Consider the following 16,665-nt stretch of genomic DNA (forward strand, 5'->3'; position numbering starts at 1 on the left):
AATAATCCCATATGACGTCTTATTCGTGTCCTCTTGACTCTCATTTTCTTTCTTTTTATGAGAAAAAATGTTCTGTGTTATCTTTTTTATAGACTGCACACACTTCATTTATTTATTTTGCCTCAGAAATTTGCTCTTAAAACAAAAATAATTAGGTATGATGACAAGGATAGCCTCTTTAATAGGCCTCTCATTGCTGTAGTGATGGATTTTTTGCTAATTTCCTCTACCAATCTCATTTTTCACTACCTTCTTCGTTTTCTTTTAGTGTTTCGTTTCTTATGGTTTATATAAAGTTTTAAACTACATTTGTTAACAACATTTTTTCAGTGCTTTAACACCAGCCAGCAGTTTCAATAGGAGCTGCGAGCTTGGTATTCAGTTATCTATCTAATTTGTCTCTTTTGTTCTCTCTTCCTTAAGCTATTGAGATAGCATAATCTAATATTTTATTCCACAGAACACTGGCCATATGCATGTTTTTTTCCATTAAACCCTGGCTTGGGGTACTTAAAGGTTATTCATACACATTCCCGATGAATATGTATTGCGTGTATGAAAATCACACAGTTCTCATCAATGGTCTTTTGTTCTTATCATGAAAATAACAATCATTTTCGCTTGATGTGATTTCTGCGTTTTAAATTTGGTTAATCCTTGTAACAAACTTACACTATCGACTTTTCATGTTTATTTTTGGTTTTTGCCAATATAAGTCATAAAACACGCAGATGCTGTAGGTGAGTATCATTTTGTCACCATTAAACTTCCTGTATTTTTTTTTCATGTGGCCATTAATTTTCGTCTAAACAATAGTCAAAGCAGACATATACACAGGGAAGCGATTCGTTGAAGCAGCAGTCTATACATTCCAATTATGTTACAGTTGTATTTTTAATTCTGGTGAAAATAAATATTCTCTGACACAAATTCTTGTAATATTCGTTGAGACAGAATTTCGTCTGGCATAAAAGTAACGCAAGCACCCATGATACAGTCGTAAACAAAGATTGTTCGAATCAACCAATAGCTCCCTTGCTCTGGTTAGAGCTGGTCAACTTAATCTGCTCTGTTGTCCACCAGCTCGGACAGCCATTGATAAGTTTTCTGGTGTGCCGTTTTCCTGTGTGCGAAGGTCGTCGTTTACTGTGAATTAGCATCTGTTGGTTATTTATTTCGCACACGGATATGATATAATTACGCAGTTGGTTTTTTTGGGGGGAAGAAAGGCCATGGCTGTGAGGTGGAGCAGTGAAAATGTCGTTGCTGAACACAGAGATCTTCAGGTGAGCCTGACGTCCTTTTGTCGCGTGCTTGTTTAATTTATATATGCCATGTCTTTAAAAAAGTGGTATTAACCGTAACAGAGATACTTTTCCAAAACTCACAGGTGATAGGTAAGCTTTCCGAAGGGCAGGGTTTGTGTATAGGCTAGGCTTAGGCAATGCTAATAGGTTTAGGCTTTGGATTATTGGTTAGACTTAGTCCAGGCTTAAGATAGGCGTAGCTCATTTTTGACATGAGCAGGTTACGGGCTTTCCTACAAGAAGTCATTCAAGGGACTGGTCTAGTGGTAGAATTATATAGTAGCTCCGCAGCGGTGACTACCTCCTAACTTAACTTTTTCTATGGTTTTTGGTTACTAATTGTGAATTTACCTTTAAATTTTGGTGCTCGAGTGTAATTAACCTGTAATTAACCCCTGAAGTCCATCCAACAAGGGATTTCCATATGCGATCTTTAAAGACAGAGCACAGGTACGTCTGTTTTGAACGGTTCATGTCCCGTCCAGCAAGTGCAATAATTTGTTAATGTATGGGTACCCCCCCCCTGGGCCAGTACTAAACATGGCAAAGGGACATTCCATTTGGCTGACAACAAACAGATGCACTGCCAGTATCAGAATCCGTAAAAGTGTAGAAAAAACCAGTTTCCAAGGTAAAAACAGGTGCGGAGCTAATATATAGAATTACCAGTCTAGTTTTGTCAGTCTTATGCACATTAGGCTCAGGGTTTTTCTGTAATATACCCCAGAATAGCACAGTAGCCCATTACTTTACTTTTAAATGGTAATTCTAAGCCCTAGTTCCGCGGTGAGCTAGACTATGGCAATTAACGTTTTCCTATGTTATTTTACTTGCTTTAAAAGAATTTAAAATAATATTATGTCGGCCCTCTGTAACTAAACTTTAATTGACCTTTGAAGACTACACTACTGACGTTGACCTTTGAAGACTACACTACTGACGGGGTAGATCTAAGCAGGCATTCCGTGGCGAGCCCCCCACCCCCCTCCATAGCTAATATGGCAAAATTGTAACCAGTAAACACCCCTAGGGTACGTTAGGTTGGTATTTTTAGGGGTGTTTACTGGTTACAATTTTGCTGTATTAGCTATGCAGGGGGGGTGCGGGGTTCGTCGCGGAATGCCGGCTTAGATCTACCCCGTTGTGTGGTCTTCAAAGGTCAATTACAGTTTAGTTACAGCCGGCTGACAAAATATTACTTTAAATTCTTGTAAAGCAAGTAAAATAACATAGGAAGACGTCTAGCTCACTGCAGAACTATGGCTTAGAATTACCCTTTAAACCATTAATGTACGAGACGCAAAAATAGTTTTCCATGTTCTAATGTGTGCTTTGAACATTTCTGGCATGTTTTGATAGTCAAGAGGCTAAGCACTTACAGAGGTCGTGGAACCCACCCTTAGGCTTATAGCCTATTGCTATTGAATGATTTTAAAGTGACACCACACACTAGGCAAATAAGGACCCGGTGCCCTAGGTTATTCTAGTGGGGGAGGGAGGTCCAGGGGAGGTAAACCCCCAGCCACATAAAGACCTTGTATATATCGTAGGTTAGGTTAGGTTAGGTCAAGTGTGGATGGGTTAGGTTGCAACCCAATTAACTTTGAGTGACAGATTTACAGTATCCTAGGATAGGTTAGGTGCCCCGTCTAGATATTGCTTCCCGATAAGCTCTAGCCAAGGTTAGTCTTGCTCAGCAAAATGGATAGGTCTTAGCTTCCTTTTTCTTTTCCAGAGAGTAAAGGTGTGTGTTCACTGGTGTCAGCTTGGGCCCACTTGCATGTGGCATGCCTTCTGCATTGTTTCGATGATTGGCTGGTGTCAGCATATTTAGACTTCATTGTTTTAGAACTAAGCTTGCCTCTTAATATTTTTGCAACCTGGGAATTAATCGCTTCACTTCTCCAGGGACCTGTATTGCCCCAGTTGTACTGCCTGCCCATTAAAGCTAGAATAGTGTTTTAATTGTTATATGACTCAGGCTGTCAACTATGAGTATTTAAAAGATTTGTCCTATACAGTAGAGCCAATGAATGTTGTTAACAGAAGGCTAGTTACAGTTGGATTCAAGTTACTGAGGCAATACATGCTTTGAATACGTTTAAAAGTCTTCAGATTTGCAGCCCCTAGATTTTATGATAGGACATTTCTTAAAATCTGGACGACTGAAGATATCAAGTCTTTCAAGAAGAAACTAGAGACTATTTTGTGAGTGTTGTGATAGTATGGGTATGAGTAATAATTTGCAGTATACCGTATCAAATGTATGACTGTGCATGACAAATAAATGTGCATATCCTGCAAGCACCTTTGATGGGAGTGGACTAAACAAAAAAGACTATAGTGACAGTAAGGTTCTGTGCACTTTGTTTGCAACCTTCGGCCCAACTTCTTATGGGTGTCAGCTGATCAGATCATCTTGTTTAAAGGACTTTCCCCCTCTCTCACAGAATTTAACTCGATCTTTAACTATTAGGGGGAAAGGCTGGTTGCTGATGCATTTTTTCCATCTTGAATTGCAGAAGCATTACCCAAGAAAAATTTTCTCCAAACATCTGCCTTGGAACTTTTATTAGCCCTTAGCATTCTTAAGCAGGAGAGTCAGCCATTGGGCAAGCATAGTGGCGTAAGGTTTACATTTGTGAAACAAAATTATTTTAAGTGTATGAGCCCTGTGTAGTGACTTCAAGTTAATTACTTGCTAATGACGTATGTGGCCAGAAAGTAATTGAATTGTAATTTTTGTAGTTTCAGATATGTTGTATTTATTTAATTTTTTTTTATTTGCAGGCTAGTGCTATGGCTTTGGATTGTAATGGAGAATATACTATTCTAGCCGGGTAAGTTTTAGAACCTGTAATTCAGTAGAAAGTACACTAAGTAGCATATAAGGGTCAAGTGTGATTCTTTTCTTTAAGCCATGTCCAGTTTAAAGTTTTCCATGTGGCATTTATTTTTTTTATTATCTATTGTATAGTGCTTGATTGTGACATACAACTCTGAAGAATCTTGTAAAAGGTTACTATTTCTGATACCAGTATACTTTTGTAGTGTGTAATTTTATTCATCATATATTTGATCACCACATGAAAATACAATGATAATTGCATATGCACTTTATTGAACTCTTAGTTTTACTTTTCTTCCTGGTATGTCGCATACTAGTAAAAATTGATTTATTCATTAGATGAAAAGTGAAGTGTAACTTGCTAGATGTAATCCTAGTCTTACATCACAGTTGTAATTTTGTTGCTTGGTTTAGGCATCTTATGATGCTGTGTTGCTAGTAATAGCATCAGATTTGGCACATTCTGTCAGTTAAATTGAATAATTTTTGTTTTAAACTAGCATTTTCTTTAGTATATAGTAATTTGTACACTTTTATCAGTCCTTTTCACTTGTTTGCAAATTATTTGTAATTGCAAGTTTTCTGTAGATATGACTAGAGCATGATAGCTTACATTCCAAAGGCCTGTTCTATTTCCAACCTGTTATTCAGGCATGTTCAAGTTATAAAATTAAAATTTCACTCTGAGAATATAATATTAAGTTTTGTTTCTTTTGTGTGGATGTAATTTGCATTGCTGTCAAGGAAGGTACTGGAAAGCCTTTCTTTTCCATTCTTTTAATTGAATGACTTCACTTTTTGGCTGCAAGGTAACAGACGTGCACAATTTTTATTGTTCGTCTGATACTGAATTCATTGTGTAAACTCAGGAGGCAAGATGCTGGAAAATGTGCCTGTGTTTTAACACCTGTAGGTGTGCTCTTTGTTTCTGCTTTGTCTTGCCATTTCCTGTTTCATGGATACAGTTGATGTATAGCAGTTTTGTTTGAGAGAGAGAGTACCATTTGCTCACATTAAAGAATTCAAGTAATTTTTTTCCACTAATACAGTTACCATAATAATAATATTATTATCAGGTGTGCAGCATTCTTCTATCGTGGCGGTTAGGTGGCATTGTAGAAGGGATCTCCTGAAGCTCTTGGTGCCACTTTCATTGCAGGCTGAAGGGTTGTGCAGCTGTAGATTATACTATTTCCAATCCTTCTAGTTTTAGGCATTTCCTCCCACACTGCCAAATGTACTTGGTTGGAAGTTACCATGTTTATTCATTTTTAATCCGTGCCCTTAGGAGCAATAAAAATACTTGGTTTGGGCCTACTCTCCAATACATCCATGGTAAATCTCTCAGGACTATAAGGTTACTGATATCAGAAGATAATAGAAAGAGTGCGATGTATCATTGTAACTTGTAACAAGATACTGATACTAGAAGATCAGTAGAAAAAGTGCAGTACCCTGTATAACATCATAACTTGTAACAAGACATTTTCATAATTTTGTTTGCAATTATTGTAGAAAGAAAAAAGTATTAATGTACGACTGCCACTCCAGCGAATGTTTTTTTTTCCTCACTTCGCATTGTTCAGAGCTTTGTTGGGATGAGTTCTACAAGGAGTAAAGCGTCTTATGATTTATGCGGTTTAATGGACAAACAAGTTTTTATTTTTATGGACCATAAAAATAGTTTAGGATAATGTATCGGTATGTTTAAAATGATTACTTTGTATTTTGGCCAAAGCATTTTAATATCTCTCTCTCTCTCTCTCTCTCTCTCTCTCTCTCTCTCTCTCTCTCTCTCTCTCTCTCTCTCTCTCTCTCTCTCTCTCAGCAGTAAGTGGAGATTCTCTGTTAAGTTCATAACGCTGTTTTTCAACTTGTTAATTGCAGGCGACGTTATCTAGGACTTATATCTTTAGAAAGACCCACAGAGATTATCAAGAGAGTTAGTAGAACCCAGCAGAAATATGATGTAATCGCATGTGAGTGGCATCCTTCCCAGGCAGAGCGCAATACTTTTGTCATAGCGGTAAGTGACTTTTGCTGTACAGTATTTGTTACAGTACTTGTGGTTGGCCTTATTGATGAGGAATTACTTTAGACATTTAATGCTTTTTCATTGTTTTAAGCGCCGAATGGTTGCAAGTGCCTCAGTGTTTGGCTTGACAGATTAAATTTCATTAAATTTAATATGCTATGAAGAAATTTTTGATTTTGATTTTTCAACTTCCAGCACAAGCTAGTAGGAAGGTGCATTTTCCATCTTATGTGTTCAATTAAATCCAGATTGTGTATTGTGCATTGTTTTAAAAGTGTATATATATAGTGTAATATTGTATTCCCTCTCTGTACTGTGTCATTGAGGTTTGTTGTTTTTACAGCTGAGTGAATATTTGATCATTCTTAACACTTCTAATCTATTTGTCAGTTTGGTGAGCGTTCTGAAGTTTGTGTATGGGATGAAGGACATTTAAAAACCCTTCATGTTTTACGTGCTCACACAAGGACTGTAACGGACCTGAATTGGCATCGCACTGATCCTCATATTTTAGCAACATGCTCAATTGATACTTTTGTACATATATGGGATGTCCGAGAAGCTCGTAAACCAGTGACGTCTTTAACTTCTATAGGTATGTTTGTTGGTTTTGTAAAATGTTGAATATTGTGTAAGCATTACTGCAGGTGAATATCTTGTCAGGGATTAGTATAGTAATTTAATGACCTTTATCAGTGCCATAATTAATCACCAATAGAATTGGGTTAAGCAAAGCTCATATAGATTAATGCATGAACTTTTGTAATGTATCATTAAACACTGGAATGATATATAAAAATGTTTTGTAGAAAAAAAATCACTTTACCAAATGCTATTTAGTACCCAAGTGCTAAAATAGTTAGCTCTGGTAAGGATGGTATGCATTTCATACAGACAAATTGTAGTAGCTATGTATTTTACACAGAGGTTACATTTCAGCTGGTGCAACTCAGGTTAAGTGGAATAAGATCAATCAACATTATCTGGCATCTGGTCATGATTGTGACATAAGAGTGTGGGATGATAGGAAGACTAGTCAGCCTCTTCACTATATATCAGCTCATTTGTCCAAAATACATGGGTTAGATTGGTCTCCAAATCATGAGCATCACTTGGTATCAGCATCTAATGTAAGTACTCTCCCACTCTTTCTCTCATTGTCTCATAAGAATAAATCCTTTGACATCACTACTTGTTAAAGAATATGACTGGAGTAATTAAACTACTGTTAAAATGATAATGATTCACTCTCTTCATCTTATCTTATACATAGTAATTGTATGTAAAGATTCTTATGAATGATGATAGTTTTGTTTTCTAATGCGTATGTTATTTATTTTCAGGATTGTTCTGTAAAATTTTTTGATATAACAAATTCAAGAAAAGAGGAAAACTACATCAACACGTTGTCGCCTGTATGGCGTGCAAAATACACAGTAAGTGTTGTGTTTCTCCATGCAAATGTTCCTTTGGAGATTATAGTTATAACATTTACAAAAAGTATTGAGATAAAACCACCATTTCTCTGCTAGCACTTCTAGTCAAGAGGAGGTAAGATAATGGAACATTTTACAACTTATTGAAGAGAATGTTAGCTCAATTTGCAAAATTGCAAAGAGGAATAAATGCTCTAAATTTTTTAGATGCAGTAGGAAGGCTATAGATACACTAGTAATTGCTTGGGATAAAAACTATATATTATCAGTCTGGTTCAGTATCCTCTTGGATTTCAGATTCACCTAGTGTATATTTGAATTTATTCTAATTAATTAACTGTTTTGCTTTTTATGACTGTCAAACTTTGATTACTGGGATTGATTATGAAATCAGTAAGCACTGTTCATACTTCTTTGACTCTGTAAAAAAATAAATAGGCAAAATATGTAAAAAAATAAATAGGCAATTTTATTTTATTTTACCACTGCCTTCTGTTAAAAGAACATTCAATTTAATATTTGTGGAATCTCTATAAAATATAGAAATTAAGGGGTAGAATCATTACAGACCACAAAATACAATATTACAGAAATAATTGAAAGATAGATACAGTATAAAAGATGACTGAGGTTGTTTTTTCTACATGTTCTGTAACAACTGCAGAAATTGATTGGTAATTAATAATAATAGCTAATAATTGTCGAGAATGAGAAGAGCTCTACAGTAATAAGTGAGACTAAATACAACTAAAATTGTAGTAGAGCATATGCATGTGAACTTTTGATTGAGAAGGGACACACTAGTCATTTGAGTAATTTTTAAAATTTTACTTATATGCAGACACCAGGATCTTTAAGAACTTTGCACAATGAAACATGTTTATTAGATGTATGTAATTTGACCCATTCATTTGGTGAAAATTCATTTTAAACATGTTTATGAGAGGAGAAGCTAATGATTCTCTTTGCTTTTCAGCCTTTCGGTGAAGGAGTAGTTACTGTTGTTATGCCACAGTTGAGGAGGGGTGAAAACTCTCTACTTTTGTGGTCTGTGACTGATGTTGGTGCACCAGCTCATACTTTTGTTGGGCATACAGATGTTGTTTTGGAATTTGAATGGAGGCAAAGTTTAAGTAATCCTGGAGACATTCAGATGGTATCTTGGGCTCGTGATCATAGCCTTCGGATATGGAATATTGACCATCAGTTACAGAGAGTAAGTTACGTTTATTTTTTTGTGATACAGGTGGAAGCTTGTAGTGTGGAAGTGAGTTTTATGTACCCCTTTTGTGAGACATGAAATGAAACTTGCCCAGTTTTACATATAAGTCCTGCAAAACTGTAGGACATTTTTAAAATATATCAACATTGCTACTAGTGTGATGAATTTTATGTAGTATAATTTTTTATATGATGTACTCCTTTACAGGATTTTATTATAAGATCTAGGCATTCCAATGGTGTTTGTGAAAGTTGCTCAATATAGCAAATTGATCTTCTAAGAATTTCTATTAATATGACCTGGAGAATGTCAATTCTCTTTTTTTTTTATAGATGGGCTGTAACAAAATTAGGTGTGTTGGATAGAGTCGTTATGTTAGAAGCATAGGTAGTTATGAGATGTAAGTGATCCCTTCCATCACAGAGGTCCCATGACCTGCCATTCAACTTATGTAGTAAGGTGTTCATTTTCTTCTTTTGATCAGGGCATGGACATTTTTCAAGGTGAAATAGTTGGTTATCTCAGATCATTTGAAATGATTTTGAAAATGAAGAAATGATTTGAATGTCAAACTTTTATCAGTTTTACTCTATTGTTAAATATCCTAAGGAGTTGTTGATCAGCTATTGACAAGATAATAGGTACCTCAGTATTTGAGACCTTACATCATAAAAGCTTGGTATTAATTTACATTTTACACTTTGCCTATCCTAGTGTAGCAAAATTCAGAACTTCATATGCTGATAATGACAGTAGCTCAAAGAGGCTGCTTTCATTATCAGCATATGAAATATGCATTATTTAGCCAGGCAATTATTTATATTTAGTACAATTTCGATCAAACCATTAAGTGCTTGAATTAATAATGATGCTCCTGCAACCTTTAATATATGTTGTTTCTTATGCAACAGAATCTCTATTACACCAGCTTTTACAATTCGAGATCAAGAGACCCATCCCTCATCCCACACTCACCCAGATTTGTATGTGATGCTCCACTTTATTCCTTGTTCTTAGGTCCAACTTCACAAAGGATAAACTTTGCACATATATCATCTTTTGTCATTCTTCATTTCATAGTCTGTGCTCATTTCTATTTGCTCTGTTTTTTAAATCAAACAGCAGGGAGGCTGAATAAGATTTGGGAGTCAAATTGACTGAAGTTGCTTATGAAAGTAAGATTATACATAACCTGATATAATCCGTGTTCTTACATGGACATGGATCATGTTATGACCGTGGAACCGTAAGAGTTTATTTATTTGAGAATAAAGCTTGAAACCAAGCTGAAGGAGAAAGGTATGTCTTGCGTATGAAAGAGAATGCCTGGATGACTGCTGTAGTGCCAGCAGTGATAGATTCCAAGGTTGTCCTCTTACTAGACAGCTGTTGTGCTCATTATCTTGTAAGTGAACTGGTAAATGGCAGGGTTTTGATGGATTGTGAAGAATTATCATTCATCAGTTTTCTCTTTCTGTGTGATTAGGGGAATTTAGGTCTTTACAGTACAGTTGTGCTTCAGTTATGTTGCACAGTTATCTGTTTTTTATTTTTCAATGATCTCGGCATAAACGGGAACCTTTTACGTTCAGAGCTTTGTTGTTTTCCTGAACTTATTCACAAAGTTTCCCGTATGAATTTCTGTGAATTGCTTTTTATTATATAATTAATTATGAATTTTGTATTTTTCTTGTGATTTATTCATTTTCTGTCACTTCCATTCATGAGCCAGTGAATGTTTTGTATGGGCTGTCTTGTATAGTCTCATGTGTTACTTTCACTGGGTTGTAAATGGGTATTTTTTTCACATTGCCTCAGTGTACTTGTCAGGTTTGCTTGGACAGCTTATTGCAAGCTTATGTCCTCCCTGAATAAGGAATCTTAATTTTTCTGCCCAGCTTATCATGTCAGCTGTTGTTGCCCAAGCTTGTGTTGGACATATATTGTAATTGTGCAGTGGATCTGTGGCTCCTGGTTGCTAAGATAAGCTGGTGCAAAACCCACACACCAAGGTCTTCAGCAGGCATTTCTTCACACTATATGCTTTTGGTCATATCTCTGTGGCCCCCCTGTCCTGTTGCTTGTGTCAAAGAGGGAGTTTGTTTGAAAGATGACACCTTGATTCCTTGTGAGAATAAGATGAAGAATAATGGGGTCTTTGCTACTCTTGATGCCTCCTCTTCTGCTTCTTGGGATTCATCTTCTCACGAGGTGCCCAGGATTGAAGATCCTGTGCATGCTTTGTCACCCTTGGGAGGGATAGTCCATCTAATTTTCCGTGGTATTTGCTTCTCCCATCACTGTGTTCATACTACTGCTGTTTTCTCTTTCAGAAGTGTTAATTCTAACCAAAGCCTATACAAACAAGTCAGCCACATCATAGATTAAAATTTCTAAGTAGCAGTCACTGACCACACTGACATCAGACCAGTGAGGAAAAACTGTAGTATTCCATTTTTTCTTCAACTTTTCCAAAAAAAATAAAGGAACTTCATATTATTACAGAATGTTTTTTTATGATTAAGCAATGGATTCTTTGTGAATTCGTCTAGAAAGGGTACAAAGACACTTGTAATTTTTGTGCTTCTTTAGAATTCCAGATATATATTTTAAACAAAATTATTAAGCTCACATCACTAATGAAAGTAATCAGGGAGCATATTGCTAGAAGTTGCTGATGAGTGTTCAGTGCTAGGTGCTATTCTCTCATCAGTCTTCATTAAAGTTATATATTTTATTTTATTAGAAAGCCCTTACAGACTGCTTATCATAAAACTAGTATATACTCTGACCCTTTTTCTTACAATGGGTGATCTTATCCTCAGTTCTTGTGCTGTCTCTTTTGACATTGCAATCTCTTCTCCTAAATTGCTATTCAGGCAACATGAGATTAATGGGGTTTTATTAAACAAAGTATTTTTCTAACCCAGATCACCATATCCTAAAATTCTCTGCACTTGGGGGATGAGTGTCATATGCAGGTCTGGGCATGTGCACTGTTGGCCTTGCAGTCTTGGAACAGTACAAGCTGGTATTTCTGGGGTTTTGTTGCATGCAGAGCAGTACGTTATTAAAGAGTTTGCCATATATTGAAAAATTTGTTATGTATTTTGAAAATGTCGTATTTGTAATATTTATTTTATGGTATATCGTAATTTTTTCAGATGTGTGGCCATGAAGCTGAAGATGAAAGTATGCTGATGGAGAGCACAGACAGTGAATTGGCTAGTGAACCACCTATAATGCACGGTATATAAATTTTGTTGTTAATGGGTCTGGTTTTGTAAGTGGGCATCCATAATTAGCAATTTACCCTTTAGTAGAGTACCTTTAATGTTAACCATTTGTAATTTGAAAGGCATTGAAGATTATTGATGGTTTGACTTTTATGCAGTATTAAAAAAGATATTTAGTGGAGGTTTAAATATTTAATTTATGGTAACAGTTTTTTATTGCAAGTCATTTACAAAAGGTAATTCACTGTTCCAATATATTTTCAAGTAATTTTAATGAACTCCTGAAGTTAATTATGAAGTTTTATTGTTTTTTTTTTCCAATTTGTAGGAGAATCAGAAGCAGATGTTGAAAAGTTAGACCCCAATATTGATAGTCCACTACCTGTGGAAGGAGAGGCCATTAAATCTATAAATGACGGTAAGTAGTAATGTTGTTGTAGTAGCTTAAATAATCTTTCTGGAGACGTATATGGTTCTTTTTTTATGAATTGTGTTGTTTAAAAAATTTTTTATGAAATTTTTTATTATATACGATGAACTGTGATTGAGGTGGGTGTTGTTGCATAAATTATGGTGAGTCACTAATGGAAAGTTTTGTGTTAATTGAATTCTGTGATAAAACTAATGTGTCCTTGCCATCAAAGGTAACTTGCAAGAGAGGATTGAGACAGTAATTTCTAGGCCATCTCGACCTTAGGAATTTGTGCTTTGTTTGCCATCCTTAAGCATGGCACCTCCATTTTGTACATTTGTATAGGGACCAGTGGTGAGAAGCTGTTTCCACACACTTTACTGGATGTGTATTACCTGGTCTGGAAAGAGGAGCCTTATTAAATTTAGTCAGTTTCCTTTGATTAAATTTCTTGAGTACTATTTCATGGTTTAGGTTTTGTGTGTTGCTCTAGAAAAATTTCCCAGCATAGTATGCTCCTATGCTTGCTGAATTGAACAGCAAAATGGTACACAAGGTTTTGTTGATAAGTTGGAAATTTTTATTTGTGGAAGATAAATGTTGGAAAAATATGCTACATATAAAAAAGATGGCTGAATTGTTAAAGCTTACTTTTCATTGATGTTCACATGTGCTTCTTTTAGAATGCTACTGTATAATAAAACTAGTCACTTGCTATTCCCTATAGTGTCTGTAAGCCAATAGAATTTAGAGACTTAACCCTTAAGGGACGGGGTAATTATATGTACAGGCAGTTCCAGGTTATCGGCGGGGGTCCCGTTCCAATAGCATGACGATAAGCGAAAATCGCTGATTTTTGGTTATCGGCACCTCTGTTAGGTATGTATCGGTGCCAATACGTGAATATTGGCGCCGATAAGCGGAATTCGGCACATATCGGTGCTGAAAATATCTGATTTTCATCGCTAGACAAGTGCCAAAAAACCAGATCGCCGATAACCAAGCCTGCCAATACCTGGGGACTGCCTGTAATGCACGTCCCCATACTGGGCAAACTTTAAGGTTGGCTAATTTAAGAAAAAAAACACATCGATGGAAAGAGGAAGATATACAAATGCACATGGTGTAAGAAAAAAAGTTCTAAAAAATTTTCCCTATCTTCCACAGGAAGTTGAAAGTGACTATTTACAACCCTGTGTGGGGCCTCTTTTACAAAACACTTGTAAATTTTACTGAGTTATACATGTTTTTTTTTATTTATTTTATTTTATTTTTAAAATTATAATTACAACTCACATAATATCGTAACAGATAAGAACTAAAATAAGTAACAAATTCTGAGCATATTTATTGTAAAATATATAAAAATATGCAATTAACAAGATTGAAGGCTGATGATATAGCAATGAAGATGTCTTAGAATAGATGTTTATATGAAAAAAAAGTAGGAGCAGTAGTTCCCAGGACAAGAGTTCAACACAATAGATTAAATAGTAACCTTAATGTTAATTTCTTAAATATCCTGCAACTGTTGTACCATCATGATTTAATTTCCACTTTCCAATAATCCTTTGTAAAAGCCCATTACGAAGAAGAAGTTATTTTGAAAATTTACAAATATTTAGCTAATTTTACTTGTAAAATTTGGTTAGTTTTAGTGCATTTACTTGAATTATGTAAAAAGAAGTTGGTCAGGTTAGGAATTGTCTGGAAAAGCTTGGGTTTCCGCCTTAAGGATGTTTATTTATGCAGTTTGTTGTGCAGAAGTTTATGATTCTCTTACAGCTGTGGATTGTTCATCAAATCAAGTTTTCATGTTGTATAGAGAATTGCATGATGTTTAATTCTTATATCGCTGTTTTTGATGGAGAAAAATTTACTAAGCCTTATGAACAGGTGCAGAAAATAATAGAGTAACCAGATGTAATCAACTCCATTATCATTGCTATAAACTATTTGAAAGTTGAAAGCGGGAGGTGACATGTCAGTCATATGATTTCAGGAATAAAAGAATTATATTAGAATATATTTTGTATCCAGTACAAGTATTGTTGTACTTCTACTGAAAAGGGTTATGGATAGCATGTTATTTTATATCTTTTATTTGACTAGATTTTTACCATTGTAATCTTACTGCTAAGAGAAATAAGTATACCACAGTGATTTATCTCTGATAGATAGCTATCCATTTACAGGGCTATTTATATTTTTACGTAGTTCATGGTACTTTTATTCTCTTAAATATGGTAGGATGCATACCAGAGCAGCCACAGAGCATTCCTAAGATAATGCAAGAGGTGCCATTGAGGGTAACTGGTGTGTCTTCCAAGGACATTGATGCATCAAGAAGTACTCCAGTACCATCTACAGAACTGCCTCAGTCATCACATCAAGAATCAGATGCAACTGTACATTTAGATCCCACTCCAGAATCAACTCTGGCTAGCACCCCAACTTCAACACAACTTATGGAGAGTTTACCAAGTAAGTTTCACTTTTTTTGTATTTTGATTATGAAAGGTATCTAGTTAAGATATTCAGTTATGAGTCTTCCTTTGTGAAATGTTTTTTATTGGTTAAAATGTTTCAAGTTCTATAAAATGCTTTTCTTTTATTGTAACATGTTTTTGCACTTTTATCAGGCATAAATTTTGGTAATGTTCTCAAGCTGTCAGACTGTATCCAGTCATTTATTACTCATAATTGAATGAAAGAAAAAATCTGTATAGTGATCATACTCAGACCTTAAACTGTGATCATACTTAAACTTTAAATTGAAGGATTTGGTTACTAATATAAACATGTATATCTTCTGACATAGAGGTCAGGTCTGTTAATAAATGTTATGCAATATCAATATTAGTTGCATTTTCATATGACAGTTTTACTTTGAGTTATTATTTAATCTCAAAGGAAAAACTTTTGTTTGATGTGTGACTGGTTACTCTTTCCGGATTGCTTATGTATTTTTCTTCTTAATTTCCAATAGATGTATCCACTCCAAGCAAGTCTGGCAATATTAGTGTGGGTATGTCCTCTACTTTACCAAGTATGAACCACCCTATGACTTTGCATCAAGAATTCTCACTTCTTAACACTCACCTAGACAATAATCAAGGCAACTCTTTAGAAGTTTCTGTAAGTAAAGTTAATATTTTTTATTTCATTATTTATTCCCAATGGGAAATGCATATTTTAAAGTAATCTGCTGATATATAAAATTGGTGGCTTTCTAATTACAAGGAGTAGCATCTTTGTGAAGTATGGGCCATGACAGTTAAGGGTAACCTTATCCATTCTCTTCAGTGAGCTCTTCTATTTTAAATGAGTATTATTATTTTGAGTATTTTTAAATATTATTTGTGGAAAAATACTGTTTGATGAAAAGGGAATGTTGAATTTTGTTCTTCAGAGTTCTTAAATACCAAGAGTTGACTGTATACATTATGGTGTCTCCTAATTTATTAAAGGTACTGACATTTAGCCTTACAATAGTACGACGTGTGGTAATGTGTGTGATCATCTGAAAAAACTATTGCAAAATGAAGTGGAAAGCATTCACAACTAGCTTGAGATTGCTAATGCTAACTTTTTACCAAAACTGTGATATATACATATGAGTAACTAAACCATTTCTTTACAAATACTTTTTTGTCATTCCTGAGACAGTTTGAACATATGATTAGAAGGGATTTTTAACTATTCATCAGAAAAGTAGAAGGTTTGGAGGTAGCAGGACAAAGGTCTGGTGGAATGACCAGGAAATTATGGAAAAAGTGTTTAGATGAAGACTCAGACTAGATGGGAGTCAGGCAGAAATTGCATAAAAGGGACAAGGATGGAGAAGACTCATTTTATGTCTTACCCCATAGGAAAAGACTGACTTAAAAAAGGTAATTATAATAATGAAAATCTTTCAGATAATTTGTAGGCTTTATCTTAAAGGGGTCATTTGGGACCATTGTTATAAGATGGTTTGTGGTAACATTAGATGCAATCTATACATCCAGAGTTTACCAAAACTTAACCATTGGGGTAAAGGATGCAGGGTAGGTTTTGGAGGAATTTTGCTTTTTTTCTAATGTCATGAAGGTATATGTTTTTTACAATAAAAAGCAACATATACAAGGTACTTGTATTTTGGACCACAATATGATAGTTTTTAACTA

The 16,665-nt window shown here is 35.1% G+C and overlaps 1 protein-coding gene across 5 annotated transcripts in view; it reads left to right on the top strand.

Moving 5' to 3' along the window:
* Window positions 1-827: 827 nt before the first annotated feature.
* Wdr59 (WD repeat domain 59) overlaps window positions 828-16,665 on the top strand; it is a 99,355-nt gene continuing 83,517 nt past the window's right edge. For all 5 annotated transcript variants that reach the window (XR_010852172.1, XM_067099052.1, XM_067099051.1 and 2 more), the window contains exons 1-11: window positions 828-1,286; window positions 4,098-4,147; window positions 6,043-6,181; window positions 6,581-6,785; window positions 7,130-7,320; window positions 7,534-7,626; window positions 8,603-8,842; window positions 12,013-12,097; window positions 12,413-12,502; window positions 14,747-14,980; window positions 15,486-15,634. Coding sequence is in view for 4 of the 5 variants with exons in the window: in XM_067099052.1 (XP_066955153.1) it covers window positions 1,233-1,286; window positions 4,098-4,147; window positions 6,043-6,181; window positions 6,581-6,785; window positions 7,130-7,320; window positions 7,534-7,626; window positions 8,603-8,842; window positions 12,013-12,097; window positions 12,413-12,502; window positions 14,747-14,980; window positions 15,486-15,634 (1,530 nt within the window). In the remaining variant the exon portion in view is untranslated. The remainder of the gene's footprint in view (window positions 1,287-4,097; window positions 4,148-6,042; window positions 6,182-6,580; window positions 6,786-7,129; window positions 7,321-7,533; window positions 7,627-8,602; window positions 8,843-12,012; window positions 12,098-12,412; window positions 12,503-14,746; window positions 14,981-15,485; window positions 15,635-16,665) is intronic.

The sequence above is a fragment of the Macrobrachium rosenbergii genome, chromosome 55 (assembly GCF_040412425.1).
Source record: "Macrobrachium rosenbergii isolate ZJJX-2024 chromosome 55, ASM4041242v1, whole genome shotgun sequence".
Taxonomy (NCBI): domain Eukaryota; kingdom Metazoa; phylum Arthropoda; class Malacostraca; order Decapoda; family Palaemonidae; genus Macrobrachium; species Macrobrachium rosenbergii.